At 41.7% G+C, this 18,901-nt stretch overlaps 2 protein-coding genes across 2 annotated transcripts in view; one reads left to right on the top strand and one right to left on the bottom strand.

The window, feature by feature from the left end:
- Positions 1 to 2,278: 2,278 nt before the first annotated feature.
- Positions 2,279 to 16,005, bottom strand: LOC119744385 (serine/threonine-protein kinase ppk5-like). The gene is made up of 6 exons (XM_038220293.1): positions 15,814 to 16,005; positions 12,278 to 12,399; positions 8,069 to 8,119; positions 7,262 to 7,413; positions 5,975 to 6,043; positions 2,279 to 2,404 (listed from the first exon to the last, which is right to left on the bottom strand). The coding sequence occupies exons 1-6, from the start codon at positions 15,879 to 15,881 to the stop codon at positions 2,294 to 2,296; spliced, it is 573 nt and encodes a 190-aa protein (XP_038076221.1). The 5' UTR covers positions 15,882 to 16,005; the 3' UTR covers positions 2,279 to 2,293.
- A 905-nt stretch (positions 16,006 to 16,910) lies between these two features.
- Positions 16,911 to 18,901, top strand: part of LOC119744383 — a 43,234-nt gene continuing 41,243 nt past the window's right edge. Inside the window, exon 1 of the mRNA XM_038220288.1 lies at positions 16,911 to 17,541. The gene's annotated coding sequence lies outside the window, so the exon portion shown is untranslated. The remainder of the gene's footprint in view (positions 17,542 to 18,901) is intronic.

Here is an 18,901-nt window from a genome sequence, read left to right as displayed (position 1 = left end):
ACAAGTGGCTTTGAAGTTTGACATCAGTGTTTTATGATGTAGAATTGTTTACCCAAACTGTTTCCACAGGTACTCATTTTTTTTTCTTCAAATGACCATGCCATCATAGCTTAAGGTAAAATTGAATCACTTTCTTTGAAATTGTCACAAAAATGTTTCCGACAATTCCTGAGCACAGGGCAAATACGTTTTTTATTTTAATATTATTTTAATATCATTTTTTTGTGCAGTCCACAGCCAAAAAGCACAACATTTTGAGGGAAAAAAAGCATTACAATTACATTGACATTATAGATTTTGGACTGATGCCCATCATTACTTTGGAAAAAAGGTTGGCCAAGTACACTCAATTAAAAACCAACTTCAAGTGTCACACATACCAATTAGCGTGATAATTGTAGTTTCTTTAACTTTCATTGTTTTTGCTGTTACATTGTTTGTGGTGGTACCGGTACATGTACATGTACATCTGCTTTGCATTCAAGTGTGTGTGAAGTATTCACCAGGCATTAAATATTGTCAACACCATCAATAAAAAAGGTTAGTCAACTCTGTCCTCCATGTTATCACTCCACAAAAAAATAATTAATTAAGAGTTGAAATCTGCAATAACTCTGTTTACATTTTGCGGCTTCAGCTATAAAATATCAACTTCAGTACTTACGATGAATCTTGACTGTACAAAAGTGTACAAATTTCCCAACCCAAGCTTTCCTGACTATTTAGCCTCGAGTCTTGCGCATCTTTTGATACCAAAAACATAACATTCCGACATAGGAAACCATGCAGCGAATAAATTTTCTTTGCTGCGCGCCGTGAAAACTGAATTTACCCATGTGTAGTGTTCATAAAGCAGGATTACCATTTGTGCATATATATGAATAATTAATAAGCTGATAATTCCAAAACCCTTCAACCTACTACAGTGCTGAAATGTATCTGGTATGTTCATATTAAGTTGTTCTATGCATGCACCAAGTTTCATAATTTGTCATCACTCAATGGCCGAGATCCCCCCCCCCCCCATTACATTTTTACTTTTTCTTTAAATATTGTGTGTCTTAACATTTACTTTATTAATTGATGTGAATTATAACAAATTTTGCAAGTGTAAAGTGTAATAACATAAACAAAATAAATACTGTTACAATATGCGATTTGACTAGTTAGACCAGTTAATCTCACTATGCTAGCTGGAACGCACAGCTGACTGATGTGGAGACCATGTGTTAAATTTCTCTCCAAGGATCCCAAATAACTTCAGCAACTTATCTCAACTCCAACATCCACTGGGCTGGCCAATCTTTGTGCATCACTACACTACATCAATCCAGGGACCATTCAACTCAGCCAGGCAAAAGGAAATAATCCACTGACCTGGGGAAAATTAGCTGGCGGGCCTGGCAAGCGGGATGGTCTGACAAGAGATAGGTCAGGGTTGGCTAATTCAAAACTAATCAATGGTCAAGGGAGGGATGGAAATTGACCAGTGAGCACAGCCCAGCTGTGATAAAAGCAACCCGGCCGTAATTAGATCAGTTTGTTTAATGCTTCAATTACTTGCCAACATTTACATATCCAGTTAAAACACTGGACGTTGAAGCTTTCATTTAAGGGTGTCCGCTGATTACTTCACTGATTGTCCTACAGACACTGCAAATTGACACACTCATTAACAGAAGGCAAAGGTGTATTTGTTCCTCCCAGACTTTACTGTGATACAAATTTGCAGATGTAATGGGTGAGTATACAATTACATGAGTTACTATGAGTAGGAAACACTTGGTATGGAGACGGTGTGAGAATCAATCCAATGTGGACTTGTCATAGTCTTCTCAGCACAACGCACCACAGTAGAGCGTTACAAAGACTTTTCCAACCTCCCCTTCCCAGCTTTCCCAAAGACAACCACCTATGCCATTGTTTAATTCAAAAAGGCTTCAATGCAAAATGACAGTAAACTACACGTAATTATTCAACACTACCTGTATAAAGTCAAGGTGACTGTTAAGTTAATGTTTCTGACCTTGTCATAAATCTGAATTTGTAGCCAAAGAGATTAGAGATTTACTGAGGACCATCTTGATCAGTTTTTATTGCAATTGCTGCATTGGAATCTCTTGTCTATAGAGCCCAAGGTCTTCCACAAAATTGACAGCTACGCGGGTACATGCTGGTACATTGTACATATGCTGACAATACACGCAGCCATGGCTCTGGAATATGGCCAATGTCTGGTGCTGGGTGTCAAAAACATGTAACAAATCTTTCCAAAAACAACTAATCGAGGGATTTAAGATCTTACCTTTGATCCAGTTGGAATCCTCTTGAAATAATGATGAAGTGGCTTAGGATGAAGGAGCTCAAACACCAGGCAGAAATGACCGTCAAATGAAAAAGTATTCTGAAAATGGCAGGAAATACATAAGTTCCAAAGTTTAACACAGTTTTTGGTAAGGTAAGGCTGATATGTTGCACATATTCACTTTGCACACAAACAAGTTAGGGTGAAAACTGCATAAGATTTGCAGAGTCAATTTTGCCCATTTCCAATTTTTATTTGTGGAGTAAAAGAGTAATAAATAAAGCAAGAAATTTTGAATCATTTCACACATAATAAAACAATGACCATTACATGATTACAATATTGATGTCCTACATGTACTTCAACTGCATGATAATGACACCATTTTCTACCACTTCTTCCTGGAAATGTACCCTCAGTTCAGATCTTTAATTCAGCAAAAAAGTTACCTTTGTTTTTAAAATTCAAAGGTTGTAATTACAAGTTTACATGTAACATTCAAAAATATGGCTTACTAATTTAAAATATATTTGCATGGGTATACAGTGTACTTCAGTTATTATTTGTTCTTGATATTATGGATAATTCTGCTATAAATTGAGAGAGGGACACATGAGAAAAGCATGAAGAACAGTTACTGTATTTCAACAGTATATAAATTAAATTTGATGATAGCAATCCACTATTCAGACTTAATGAATAGCACCTGTCAAGCTTTCAAATGCCCTTTGTAAATTCACAAAGTTATTAACTTTTCCTGTACATTATGCACTTAAATCGATCGTGCATTATTCAAGTAATAAAACAGGATTAACTACAGGTATGTACATACCAAGGTTAATCACAATAATTCAGCTTCATGGCAGAAAACACATGTTTTTCTTACAGGGTTGGATCTGGTATTAATATTAATATCAGCCGCACGACAATAAAAGAATAATAAACTAATGACTTTGTATATTTTGTATTTTTAATGATAAATTGTTTAAAAGTGCAATACTCAGGTCATTCAGATCCTAAGCATTATTAGTGAATAACACGGGAAAAAGTACTTTCAACCCAAAGAGTCCAAACACAAACATAAAAGCATCAGTACTCCCTCCGAAAACAAAAACCTTCAATGCCATATCTATTGTATGCCATATCTATTGTATGCCATATCTATTGTAAGGTATAGACAGAAGTCAACATAATACAAGCACTAGTGATACGGTAGCTCAACTTATGAATAACGACTTCTACATCTGAATCTATGAAGAGATGGGTCAAATGAATGCTGGCTGTGCACTCAGTGAGACAAGGACTGCAAGACACAATACAAGTCTAAGAGTACATTGTACATGTATGTCTTATAAACTAACGCTCAGAGGAATCTCGGCTGTACTTTCTGGCCGGGGTCAAGTGATTACTGGCCTTTGATGCTTGTCTCTGGGATTGACTTGTTATGACTCTGGGTAAGATCAACGGACTGGACTTCATCTCATAGGATTTCAAATGTTCTCCTGGGTCATTACAAATCTAATCACACCACAGAATATTGTCATTTTTTGAATTTTTGCAGTAAGATACATGGAGGATATTATTATTTGTTTTAAGTAAACTTGTTAGCATGCCACCGCTAACCATTATGTGGGCTTGTATAATATGCATGACACTTGGCAAGACAATTGAATTGCATTGGTACATGTACACTGAACATGTACTGGTACCCCGTATACTGTTAGCAATTCATCTACTGTTCAAACTCATCACTCACAATGATTGATGGTTGGATGGACGCATTCTATTCTGTCTAGCCATCAATTACCGTTTCTCATTCCACAATCATGACAAACCATTACTTTACATGAGTAATTCTCACTATGAGTAATTTTATGTTCACACAAGTAAGCATGTAAGACATGCACTCAGATCAATTAATCAATGTTTTACTATAACTGTGGTTAATATTTTACAATGTACTTAAGCATCTTGAGTCTAACGCTTTCACTCTGAGTGCAACATGAATGCTCAGATTTTTGAAAAATGTATTTTTCTGGTATAATTCATCATTCATCATTTTCTGATGAAAGAACTGACGTATAGGAATACGTATAGTGTCTTAATGTTATGGCGGTGCACGTACATGTAGTCACGAAACAGGCTTTCCAAGCAATAGTAATAGTTACAAAGTATCTATGTTTTGTACTGTATACATGATTCGATACATGATACTTTGTTGCAATTTTATGCTTCTACTCCTTTTAACTGCTATTTAACCATTTTTAATTCCTGTAAAGTGTAAACGTGGTTATATCAGCGACTCTTTTGTGGCTGCCTACCTCGTGTTTTTATTTGAATGAACCAGAATAATAATGATAATAATAATAATATGTATTGTCATCATGTTTCAAGTGTAGTTTGTAACGGACGAAGATCTAGATAATACATGTAGCATCTAGACACAAGATTCAGAAGTGGCCTAAAGTAACTTCATTATGTACATTTGTAGTGTCATGCGATATTATTATTATTATTATTATTTATTCGGCCAAATTACAAGGTACAACAAGCAATCCACAAAAGTAAACAAAACTAAACAAAAACAATCCAATCCAAGCTGGCCAGGATTGACAAAAGTATAATAAAACACTGTGACTCGAAAGCCTGTCAATCCTAACTTGAATGGTACATGTAACATACAAAATATATTTTAAAAATAGGTATAAATATCAATGAAAAATAAGACCACCTTAAAAATAATACTTAAAAAGATAATTAGATTCAAAAGATTAACAGTTACATATATACATGTATGACACACGTGTGCTCTTACCAATACCCTTCCAGTAAGGCAGTAAGTAAGCATACCTACATGAGTTTTCAAATAGTGCTTAGAGTTGCGCATACAGCCAAATGAAGGCATAATGCATGACATATTAGGGAATGCTCATTATTTTCCTTTGCTCTTGTACAAAGTTACAGAACAATAGCTGAATGCAGTTTATATGGAAATGCATGGACTTATATGGCTCAAAAAGATATCAAAAATTTAATAATTGTTTTTTTGTCATTACACAGATCATTAAGATCCATCAACTTCTGAATCCATGCAATTATGACATACATACAATGTACTGTAGGCAGGTGTATAGGCATATTAGCAATCCAATGAGCCATGCTATACCGATTGTCCAGGCTTTTCACAATAACACCCAGCATGCAAAAGGGACAATAGAAGTCACTGATCTTCATAAATGGAGTGCCTCTCACACTATTTTAATATCAAGTGTTGAATTATTTCAAGCATTGAATGCACTTTAGATGGGGTCATATAGCTAGTCACCTGATATGACCCTGCTGATGCTAGGCAGTCGCACAGTCTCACAAATCTTTGGATAACAAAATATAAGTCCTTATAATACTTCTTTTTAAAAGTTCTTAGAATTCCAAACGTTTTTCCAAAATTAATTTTACATCATGATCCTACTGTAATGCCTTTTCCTCTCATTTCATTCAGCAAACTTCATATCAATTCTTTCATTTTAGAATCATTCTGTGATTTCAACGACATTCTTAACTTCTTTCAAGATTTTATTTTAAAATGTTGCAAATAGTTGCATTTGAAGAATCAATAATGAAGTTGAATTTGTTCCTTATAATTAGATGATCAAACTTCAACAAGCTTACCAACAGCCTGACGGTTCCTGAGAAGTCCTGTGGGTCAGCATGATTCAATCTCTCAATGTTGTTACTTTCCTGTCAAATCAAACAAACAAAAAACACCTCTTAAGAAGTTTGAAAATGTCAAGCATTATCAATCAAACATAGTCCAGACTTGAAGCTCTGTACCTTAGACAGATATGGGTAAAAGTAAAATGACATCAGATATTTGTACTTGACCATTGACTTACTGACCCTTTGTGAATTAGTTCTAACTTCAGAGCAAAACAATTACCATACAGGCCTGTACAGTAGCTACATGTAGCCTCTGTCTGATGTTGGGGGTGGGTTGTTTCACAAAAAAGTTTGGTTTTTTTAGTGTTAGACTGTTCCCATGCTTACAATGAAGGACTGGAAATTCAAATTATCAAATGCCACAGTAAGAAGTTCTGTTAGAACACACCATAGAAAAGCATGAGAGAATTTTGACAGCTTTTATTAAGATAAAAAATGGATGACTAAAAACTTGACCCATGTCAGATTTGGAAAACCATCCAACCCTCATCCATCCCTGGCCACTGGCCAGCAAAATATTTAATGAAGCATAACGGCTTCACCCAGGATGAGCCTACATGTATTTTCAATACCACATTGATGAGCACTCAGAAAATGTGATAAATGGTTCTTGATCAGGTTGAGCATACAGGTGTATGGTTTGTCAGACGGCAAGCATGAAATTAATATAAGCATAAACTATCCCCAGGCAAGCATTGCCACCATCGCTGAGTCCTTTCCAACATTAAGCCCTCCTTCTAGCAATGTTCCATGGCACAAAGCAACCACTGAAGCACAACAAATGTCCTGTCAAAACATTGAGTGAAGCCTTCAATCAAATGTTTAATTAACTTCTCCTTTTTGACTGGTGTCTCTTCAAAAATGTTTTAAAAAGAAAGAATATGACTGAGTTCATTGTTTCTGGGTCATGTATGGTGTCAGACAGTGAGGCAGTGAGACGCCATTGGGTTTTCTTGAGGCACAAATGAAAGCTAGACAGATGATTGTCATGATTGCTGAATGCAAGCACACAAAGCATGAGCCGTAATATAGATATCAGCGCTTTGTGTGGACACAGAATGTGATGCTACTTGGAGTGCATGTTTAATATCTTTTGATCATCCAAGTATTGCAAGGGTATACATACATAAGCTTGTCTAAGATTAAATTTTCAAACTTAGGAAAGAAGCTGATTATTCTCCCATGTTGGTTTCTCGTTAATTTGATGTTTTGGTTTTGGTTTTATTGTAATCAACTTACCTGGTATCCTAATGTATAGTATTCCTGATTGAGTACCTTGATGGCTACATGATGACAGTCAGGTCTGAATGTGTCCACAGCTTGTATGAGTGTAGCTGAGCAACCTTTACCAAGAATCCTGATGAAACTATATCGCTTAGCCAGCAGTGGAACTAAGAAGGCAGATAAACAATGATTGATACTAAACACTGATTTCTGACTACAAGAACCACAAGGGATGACATGATTTAGGTTTTATGCATGTCTAGATTTGTTCAGAAGTTTCACAGGTAGACCTGAAGTGTTGAAATGTTGAGTTGAAACATATGGTTTTCAGAGAACAACATAGCGTTAAAAGAGACAATATGTAAGTCTGCATGAGATAACATTTTGTACTTTTTGTGAGGGAAAAACTAGAAAAAGATACTATGAATATGTGATGCCCTACAGCGAAACTGTTTCCAGAAACAGAAAATGGAATCAACTAACGCAAATGATGTTAAAGAACTCAGTCACAACAAACATTGTCAGATTTTGCTAATTTACCCTTCTTTAGGATTGTTTGTTTTTGAAAGTTATTTTATGAAATGAAAAAAATGTATATATTTAGCTAAAAAGAGCCCGGTTTTAAAGTATTATCAAATAATGAAATAGCATCAACACAATGATATCTGTCGAAGACTTGATGCCAGTTTATCCAAATAATAGGGCAATGTCTGACTTGCGTCTGCACAAGTACATTTATGTAGCCAGTCAATCCAGTACAATGGAGCATCCAAATAAACAAACATATGGGTAACAAATAAACAAAGTGAGGAATAAACATACCTTTTTTAGTTGGATTAAATGTGCCATCTTCATCAGTAAAGTATTGTGACTCTGAAAACAAAAGTCATCCCCAAAAATATAAGTTGGCAAAGGGCAAACCCAATATAAACATATCATCCTGACGCAGATCACCCTGACGCAAATTCCATACTTTAAAAAGTTGGTTACTGTGCTTGGGCTGGGGCTGGGGCTGGGGCTGGGGCTGGGGCTGGGGCTGAGGCTGGGGCTGGGGCTGGGGCTGGGGATGGGGCTGGGGATGGGGCTGGGAATGGGGCTGGGGCTGGGGATGGGGCTGGGGATGGGGCTGGGGATGGGGCTGGGGCTGGGGATGGGGATGGGGATGGGGATGGGGATGGGGATGGGGATGGGGATGGGGATGGGGCTGGGGATGGGGCTGGGGCTGGGGATGGGGATGGGGATTGGGATGGGGCTGGGGATGGGGATTGGGATGGGGATGGGGATGGGGATGGGGATGGGGATGGGGCTGGGGATGGGGATTGGGATGGGGATGGGGCTGGGGCTGGGGCTGGGGATGGGGCTGGGGCTGGGGCTGGGGCTTGGGATGGGGCTGGGGATGGGGATTGGGATGGGGATGGGGATGGGGCTGGGGCTGGGGATGGGGCTAGGGATGGGGATGGGGATGGGGCTGGGGATTGGGATTGGGATGGGGCTGGGGATGGGGATGGGGCTGGGGATGGGGCTAGGGATGGGGATGGGGATGGGGCTGGGGATGGGGCTGGGGATGGGTCTGGGGATGGGGCTGGGGATGGGTCTGGGGATGGGGATGGGTCTGGGGATGGGGCTGGGGATGGGGCTGGGGATGGGGCTGGGGATGGGGCTGGGGATGGGGCTGGGGATGGGGATGGGGCTGGGGATGGGGCTAGGGATGGGGATGGGGCTAGGGATGGGGCTGGGGCTGGGGATGGGGCTGGGGATGGGGCTGGGGATGGGGCTGGGGATGGGGATGGGGCTGGGGATGGGGCTGGGGCTGGGGATGGGGCTGGGGATGGGGATGGGGATGGGGATGGGGCTGGGGCTGGGGCTGGGGCTGGGGCTGGGGATGGGGATGGGGATGGGGATGGGGATGGGGATGGGGATGGCAGTGTTCTCCAACTTTGAAAATTAAAGGTAGGCGCTGGGGTCGGTGGGGACTCCTGCGAGCGCGGAGCGCGAAGCCCTTACGGTGTGGGGTCCGGGGCCCGCTTAAGGGCCCCGGGAAAATTTGGATTCTAGATGCTCTGTGGTGCAATCTGAGGCGATTCCAGGCCAGTTTCCCCGATGTTTTTAGCATTCAAAAATTACCTTTTCAACCTAAAGCAGACTTCTCTCAGATCAAATGACACCTTTTTGTAATTTTGAAGAAAAAAAAAGGGATACAAATTACTGTTTTTGTATGCGATTTTATGGGTGGTGCCGGTGCCGTGCGATCGTCATCTTTATTTTCATGTTGCGTTTTGTCGTTGTCATCGTCATTTTCCCCCCAAATTTCCCTCTATTTATGACCTACCTGTTTGTTCTTAATGTCGCCAACTAGTTTGGTAAGTCAAATAAATTAAAAGTGGATTTTGTTCTCTTAGGGAACCGGGCCCATACACGATCGCCATTTATAACTTTTGACAATCGGCATGATCGGAACACCATGTGCACGCGTGTTTTGCCCTCGAGCTTATTCGCCTCGTACAAGAACATCAATGCGTATTATATTGTGTACCGCGCGTGCAAGCACTGAGAAAAAGAAAGTCGGTTGGCTGCACGTAAGATCTGCTGTACGTACTCCTGCTGGTGTGTGTGTGTACTAATACAGATATATATTTTTGCGGCGGGGTTGTCGCTACTTGAAGTATCGGCACACTCCGGAACTGGGGATTCAGTTGTCAGTGTGTGTACATTGTACCTAATAGTACGTACAGTACAGTGCATGGGGAATCGCTGGTGTTTGGCCACGGCCGGCCGCGTGTGATTGATTCAGCGAGATTTTAAGACAACCCCGATCCCGATCGGGCTGGGATGACATCAAAATACATTGTCAATGTGTAGAAAAACAACTGAAATCAAGGATTGTAGTGGTTTTAATAGGCTGATGGATGTTTTTGCAAAAAGGGCACGACGGCCAAGGTAAATATGGGGCAAGGCAAAACTGGCCGTGAAGACGGGGATTTTTTGTGGGGCACCTCGGCCAGTGAGAAGGCAACGACGGCACTGGCCGTCGTGGCCGTCGTTTCAAGCCCTGCAATTTACTGGGAAGCAAACGAAATATTTTATTATATTATAAGGCTATCTACAACTGAAGTTCATGGAATACAACATCCAACAAAAGTTAGCCTTAACCCCAAAGTCTAGGGTTTAAAACATGCTTTAGTCAAAGACTATTAAAAACGATGCCAATGCCCGCTGCAAATTCCGCAAACGTATTTAACAGTAACACGCACGTCGCCTGGCCTGCAATCCAAGCAGTACACGTGTGTACGTATACGTACAGTACGTAGGTCGTGTAGCATTATTTTGCATGGAACAATGGTACATCTTGTTACCAGACGATACCCGAATAATATGATGATAGAGGAGAACGGAATCGTCAGAACCAGACTAAACTGCATCGATCATAGAGAATAGTAAAGTGAGTTATGATCCGCGCGCATCGCAAACTTAGACTAGGTTCAGCGGGAAGTCATTCAATTTTATTCGAAAATGAAGTGGTCATTCTTGTTTCTAAATTCTTTTAGTTGTAAATGTACACTGTAGAGTAAAAAAATTTAAACCTGGCGGCAGGATTTTAAAGCTTGGCGGGGACTTCTTAAACATGGCGGGCGCCGCAGAAAGCATGGCGGGGCGCCAGGTTTGTTCTACATGTTGGAGAACACTGGGATGGGGATGGGGATGGGGATGGGGATGGGGCTGGGGATGGGGATTGGGATGGGGCTGGGGATGGGGATGGGGCTGGGGCTGGGGATGGGGCTAGGGATGGGGATGGGGATGGGGATGGGGCTGGGGCTGGGGCTGGGGCTGGGGCTGGGGCTGGGGCTGGGGATGGGGATGGGGCTGGGGATGGGGATGGGGATGGGGATGGGGCTGGGGCTGGGGATGGGGATGGGGATGGGGATGAGGCTGGGGATGGGGATTGGGATGGGGCTGGGGATGGGGATGGGGATGGGGATGGGGATTGGGATGGGGATGGGGATGGGGCTGGGGATGGGGATGGGGATGGGGATTGGGATGGGGATGGGGCTGGGGATGGGGATTGGGATGGGGATGGGGCTGGGGATGGGGATTGGGATGGGGATGGGGATGGGGATGGGGATGGGGATGGGGATGGGGATGGGGATTGGGATGGGGATGGGGATGGGGATGGGGATTGGGATGGGGATGGGGATGGGGATGGGGATGGGGATGGGGATGGGGATGGGGATTGGGATGGGGATGGGGATGGGGATGGGGATGGGGATTGGGATGGGGATGGGGCTGGGGATGGGGATTGGGATGGGGATGGGGATGGGGCTGGGGATGGGGCTGGGGATGGGGCTGGGGATGGGGCTAGGGATAGGGCTGGGGATGGGCTGGGGATGGGGCTGGGGATGGGGATGGGGATGGGGATGGGGATGGGGCTGGGGATGGGGTTGGGGATGGGGATGGGGATGGGGCTGGGGATGGGATGGGGATGGGGATGGGGATGGGGATGGGGATGGGGATGGGGCTGGGGATGGGGCTGGGGATGGGGATGGGGATGGGGATGAGGCTGGGGCTGGTGATTTGGATGGGGCTGGGGCTGGGGCTGGGGATGGGGATGGGGATGGGGATGGGGCTGGGGCTGGGGCTGGGGCTGGGGCTTGGGATGGGGCTGGGGATGGGGATGGGGATGGGGATGGGGCTGGGGCTGGGGATGGGGCTGGGGATGGGGATGGGGATGGGGATGGGGATGGGGATGGGGATGGGGATGGGGATGGGGATGGGGATGGGGATGGGGATGGGGATGGGGATGGGGATGGGGATGGGGCTTGGGATGGGGATGGGGATGGGGATGGGGATGGGGATGGGGATGGGGATGGGGATGGGGATGGGGATGGGGATGGGGATGGGGATGGGGATAGGGATGGGTGGGGTGGGGTGGGGTGTGGTGGAGTGGGGCGGGGTGGGGTGGGGTGGGGAAGTGCAACACTGAGCAGATGCTGGGGGAGGGAGAGAGAGGAGAAATGTGTCAATTATTCAACTCACCCTCGTCATGCGCACAGTCTTTGTTCAAATCATGAATGGTTTGATAGAGTTTAGCAAGGCCACCCGTCACATAACACACCTGGTGTAAAACTGGAGGCTGGATGCGGGAAAATGTTGAGGATCTGTACACCAATAAGAAAACTGGGTCAGTCAAGTCTGAAATACTGAAAATTATAATATTTCCACCCTCAAATTGCTAGCCTTTTGTACGAGATTAACAGGATGTAACTTTTTTAGTTTCCTATTTTCTATTATCTTATGTACTCATACTCACACCGATAATAGAAAGAGCTTGATTGTACAGGCTACACTAACATGCAATAATTATGAATTCTGAACGGAAAAAAAATCAATACCAAAGATTGGTTTAGCCCGTTTTTGATTTATCCTATTTTAATATTTGAATTAATTCATCGGAAAAACATGTTGCATTCAGATGCCACCATATTGTTTTCTTGTGGGAATTCATGAACCACCATATTTTAGTCAAATCTGAAATGGTCCCACCCAAATTCATAACTCTTTTCAAAAGTAATTAACAACAATGTGTATTATTACCATCAGTACAACTACAAGTACTGGTATAATTACAGAATAATGCATTGCATTCTTTACCACATTTTAAACAGCTTTTTGGAAAACTCAACATGTAAACATTATACACAAATTAGGAAAATCACAATGTATTTCTCATTCATTTTACATCAAGGTCTTGACATAAACTCTTCAAATGTCAGAAAAACAAACGCTTTCCTTTTAACAGTAACACATCCTATAACCAAATAAATTATAATTGTCATGATTGTATGACAGTGGGGAACTGAAACAAAAAGAAAAAGACTCCATTTAAATTTAAATAAAATTTAAATTGTGAAACTTTACTCATTTAATCCATAATGATGATCATGGCGATGGTGTAGTGTAGGGCCCGGTTCCTATAGGGAACAAAATCCACTTTAAAATTATTCAACTTGGGGGTAAAATGACAATAACAGCGCGGCGACAACACGCAACCCAAAAATAAAGATGGCGATCACTGCACGATGTACCATGAGCACGCACGGTGTGCTGAATTGCAAGGCACAAACCGCGCAGGAAAATCGTGATTTCTACCCCAAAAAACTGTTCGAAATTGCAAAATGGATGTCCTTAGAATTGAGGAAAGTCTGCTTTTGATTATAAAGGTGATTTTTGGGCAATAAAAAAACATTTTTGACTCTAGGCCTAATTTGATCAAAACAACACAGGCCAGGGGCCCTACACTACAGTACATGATCGCCATGAACATGATGAATGTATTTTCTGTGTCAGCGACTAATTTGTGGGAAGATTTAACTTAAATGGATTTGCCTCCACGGTATAAAATAGCTCCATGGTTTAACAGCCAGCTATACATCGAGCATTTTACTCCCACACATCACACATGAACATCGCGTATGTTGTGCCCATTCTTGAAAATCACGCATTCTCGAGAATGGGCATGCACATTCTTGAGAATGTGCAACTGGATCCTTGCTCAATCTTGGCAAAAAATAACTCTTCCAGATTGAGCGCACATTCTCGAGAATGCGCGACAAGATAACGGTCTTGTCGATGCCGAGCACCGGCTGCGCTTGGCAAGTCTAGCTGAATCCTCGTTCACTGATTCTCAATAATTATACTGTTGCAACGCAAGGCGCTGAAAAGTAGAGTGGATATGATAAGTAAAGGCGTATTAATATGGGGGGGGGGGACCGGGAAAATATAAGAGACATAATAATACTAGTGCAAAGAATTCTGATTTTTGGGATAATAAAAGCGGGGGGGGGGGGGGGGGGGGGGACGTAAGAATGAAGAATGTGAAGAATGAGAATGAATACTGCGACATCCCATAGTGCTAATGCTATTTCCCATTTAAATTGCCACCAATTTATTGTTCACATCCCACCATAACGTCGCAGAGCTGGATTCTATCTAGTCAAAAGAGCAATTTTGGCAGCTTCTGGCAAGGGCGGATCCAGAACACAATTTTTGGGGGGGGCCAAAAAAAGTTTTGGTGCCCCCAAAAAGTGGGTCAAAAAAATTACGGCGTGGGGTTCGGGGCCCGCTTAAGGGCCCTGAACATTTTTTGGATTCTAGATGCTCTGTGGTGCGATCTGAGGCAATTTCTGACCACTTTAACCAATGTTTTTTTGAGGAAAAGATGGTGGTGTACTCATTGCCTGCCTTTATTGCGATGTCACATAAAAAAAAAAAATTGGTTCGTTTTGGGGGGGGCCATGGCCCCCTTTGGCCCCCCCCCCCCCCCTGGATCCGCCCTTGGCTTCTGGACATCGTTTTTTTTCGTGGCACGCATATGATACATGCAGGGACTTGTAACTTGTCTAGCCTAAACAAAGCACTTCCCAGACTAGTTCCCAGTCCTCCGTTATTACAAAACTTCCCATAGTGGGCAGAAAAAAGCAATAATAACAGGTGTAATTTGATTCAAATTATCGTAGTTATACGAGTACAGAAGCATAGCACATTTTCTTTCCTCTTTATATGAATTGTTTCCCTTTTAACCGCTATACAATTCATTTAACATAATTATGTCGTGCAATGTTTGTTAAGATTGGGCAAAATTCATAAATTGTGCACGTGATATTCCCACCCAATCTTAAAGGGAATATACATCATTTGCTTTTGCTGTACTTTTCAGAAATGGATGGAATTGGGGGGTTGGAAATATATAGCAAATATAGTTACACTAACTTTTTTGAGGTTTTGGGTTCGAAAATGCTATAAAAACCAAGAAAAACAATCATTTTCCTGTAGTCTGGTTCCCTGACTCCATTTAAGAAGAAACAGAGCAGTTTACAGATATTGGGGAATTGTAAGGTCAGGGAACCAGTCTAGCTGGCTTGCACCCGTTCATAGGTGTGTAATCGATTGCAAACAAGTGCGATGGTCAACTGGGGCCAGTATTTGAAAAAAGCCAGTTTTTTCAACGCTGATCGGCCGATCAGCGTTGGAAATTGATACAAAAATACCACTTTTCTTGAAAATGACAGTATACCAGGTGCCATGATTTTACAGGATGCTTTACACTGTCATTCACCAACAGTCCAGCAAGGTATTTCAAAATGATTTGGTAGTTTTATTTTTTGATGTTTGCAAATGTTGTATTTTCCCTTTAAGAATGAGCGCTCATTCTTAAGAACGCGTGCTCGTTCTTAAGAATGGGCGCTCATTCTTAAGAATGCGCGCCCATTCTCGGGAATGTGCATGCCCATTCTCGAGAATGCGTGATTTTCAAGAATGGGCACAACACGTACACGAATCACTGCCCGTGCGTGCAGACCTGCCACACCGTACCGTACACTGATAACGCAGGTTAACGCGCATGCATGCACGTACAGCCGGCCACATCGAATCGTGAATGTCAACAGACCACCAATAATTTCGCCAAAAAAACGGACACACAGGGGTAAATAAATCCTTTCTAAAGTGCCTAAACAACTATCTACTTTAATAAACTCTGTCTCATTGCATACAAGTATATAACAACAACTTACTTGAGAGGAATTCCAAAGGCACTTTTGGTGAATTGCTGCCGTTTCAAAGCACTCCCCGCGACCGCCATTTTTTTTCCCTGTTCGTAGTCACAGACGGCTATTTGATGACTAATGACTTTTTATTCTTGTTTATTCTCCTTTCCAAAAAAATACCCACCTAAACTTACCTTTCAATTACTACGAAAATGTAGCAATTTGCATGAGTGAGTAAACTGTAAAAAATAATAATAAATAAGTATCATTCAATTCACCCCATTCAAAAATGTCACCCCCCCAAAAAAAAGGAAACATGAACTACACGGTGCGCTTAAATGTAAAGGGCATTCAGAGGTCAACTTTGTTTGTAAACACAAGAGCGAGCGGCGGCACGTTTGTGGCAAAATGTATTACATTTCCATTACAATGTATATAATTGGGCAATATTGGCTGTGAATGAAAACGTTTTTTAATAAAATCTTGTAACAATAATAGTACAGTTGTACAAGTACTTCGACAATCCGCAACATTGCTTTTATCGCACGGAGAATTGATCTTTAATAAATTAAGAATGAATTAATAATTTCTGTTTTGGTTTTTTTTTGGTTTTTGCTTTAAAATAAAACAGATGCATGTATCCATTGTTCATGGCGTCATTTTTTACATTTTATTTTAAGGAGAGTGAGTGTGTAATGAAAATAAGTTGCCATTGTATGCTGAAGTCGTCTGTTTTACAGTTTTACAATGGAGGAAGGATTTCCTCCATGGTTTTACAGCCAACTTAAAGCAACATTTTCTAGAGATGTGAATGTGTAATTACGCAGCTCATTTTCAATTTGATTTCTCATGGTTTATCAGTGATGACAACAGTTGAGAAAGCCATGATGTGTTCATGACTCTGCCATTGTCGGCAGTGTGGTGACACACATCGCCATCGGATCGTGAAAATGCAAAGTGAAAATGATTGAAGCATGATTTTCAAGCAGGATAATAATAAACACAAGTTGTGAATAGCGCCACCATCATTGCCATCAAGATTGCGTTTGGTTGGCTCGCGTGCCACGACACACTGCCGAGTTGCCAGCCTTGTGCGTGTACATGCGCACATCATTAGGATTTCGCGTGCCACTGATGGTTGGGCCCAGTGCCAAAAAAAGGAATAAAAATCGTGTCCTGACATGTTTCAACTGCTTACATATTCACTATTTTGATTGGGCACCATTCTATTGGCTGTTGCCTTTGTACAACGTGGACCCATATTTAGCCATGATGCTCCCATGTATGGCCAAGGGTTGACATCATCTCAAATTCTTTTTTATGTTGTTGCCGAAAGCTGCGGCCCATGTCCCAAACAAAGAACTCACAACTTTTTTCCGCGAGAAATTAGTTGGAGAGAGGACAAGTGGACGGACAGGTGGAAACGCGTGCTCTGTCAGCTATTCATGTTCAAACCAATGCGCCTTTCTCTTCGTCACTGGAATCAACAAAATTCCTTCATCTCGTGCATTCCGCTTCGAATGCAGATCGCATTTTGGATTTCGGGGAATTCGAGAGAGACTGCATCGCTCTTGAACAACTCTGCAGTTATTTGTGTGACTTTACACCGCGCTGTTGTAACAAAAATATTAAATACAAAGTTAGTTGCCGTGAAGTTTGGACGTTGGGTGTGCGCCATCTTCCGTGCTGTTTGACAGTTACGAAGTAGACATTGCGTGGGCGGATGACCACATCACTAAAGCTCCGCATCGGAAAGTGAGTATAATAATATTGAATTTATAGCTGCTGCAGCCAGCTGTATGTAGTCTATTCAAACAAGTGTGCGTACGTGTGGGTTCTGTTGTGAGTGAGCAACGTGATAAGGGTAAAGCAGGTATTTAATTTGTGCATCCAAATGATTTCTACTGAAATGGCGATCTTTTTACGTTTGCGGTGTTTTGTGGCGCACCGCGGCTGGCCACGCTCGGATCGCTGTGATTTCGGTGTTGAGTAGTTAGTACGCAAATTAATTTTAGTATTTTTACAGATCAAACATGAAACGGTAAACAAAAACGATGTTTTATGTTTGGCATTCATCAGCTTGTGGCTTATTTTTTATAATAAGAAATGTTGCAGCGTTTCTAGATGAGCAGTTTGCGGTCGGTGGTTACACGTAAGCCTACAGTGGGCGTTTGTTTTCCGTTGCCATCGGCTCAGCTATTCCATCATTTTTTTTTTACAGAAATGAACTCTGGATTTCAATGGAAGCTTTTACTTTTTTAGAAAGTTTTCTTTTTGACTAGCGAAACATGTATTACTAACTGCATCACGGACCAATCAACGATATTGTCACTGCCTTTTTGTGTACGGAAACTGGAAAAAAATGAAGTTGACGATAAAATAAAATTTGTCTCTTTTCTTTTTATTATTTATTCATTTTTTTCGGGCCTGGCTGGGAGATTTTTTATTGTGACAGTATCCAACTTCAGCTGGCATCCTGTGATGTACAGCAGCTTTAATTTTATTGCAGTTTCTAAAAACTTTGTGGGGAAAATAATTTGGTTAGGCCTAGATGCTAGATGTTCCAAAGTCTCAATTGGTAAAAGTTGGTACGCTTGTTGGAATAATTCATTCCAGAACATGTGATAAGATAAATGTTCTAACATTCCCTGATGTTTTCTTTGAATAAGCCATTTAACTTTTTATTTTAAGTGTCGTTTTTTCTTAATGTAAAAAGTTTGTGTGAGTTTTGTGTGCACTCTAAAAAAGAAACATTTTGAATTTGTAGGTTGATAAAAAATGGGTGATTTTTATTAGCTCTATACTTACAGAGTTGGTGTGTTTGCTTTCATAATGATTGTAAACACCTACGTAGGTTTAAATGTTTGTTTGAAGTCTAGAAAGGCTCGGCTGAGGATAAAACCCTGAAAACACTGAACCATGAAACTTGATATTTTACCTTCTGGAAGTACTGAACAAACAAAACTGATTGAAGTGAGATTCGCAGTTGTGATCGCTGCAATGTTGTCTGGGCCCTGTCTTCTTCGGAATCCAACTTTCTAGTATGAGTATTTGGAGTACAGTACTAATATAGTCTAAAGCTATAATAGGGAAAGGATCTCAAATAACAACCCTT

This window comes from Patiria miniata, unplaced genomic scaffold (assembly GCF_015706575.1).
Source record: "Patiria miniata isolate m_02_andy unplaced genomic scaffold, ASM1570657v1 HiC_scaffold_7, whole genome shotgun sequence".
NCBI lineage: Eukaryota > Metazoa > Echinodermata > Asteroidea > Valvatida > Asterinidae > Patiria > Patiria miniata.
Note: the sequence above shows the minus strand (reverse complement) of the source record. Positions and strands in the feature narration are given on the sequence as shown.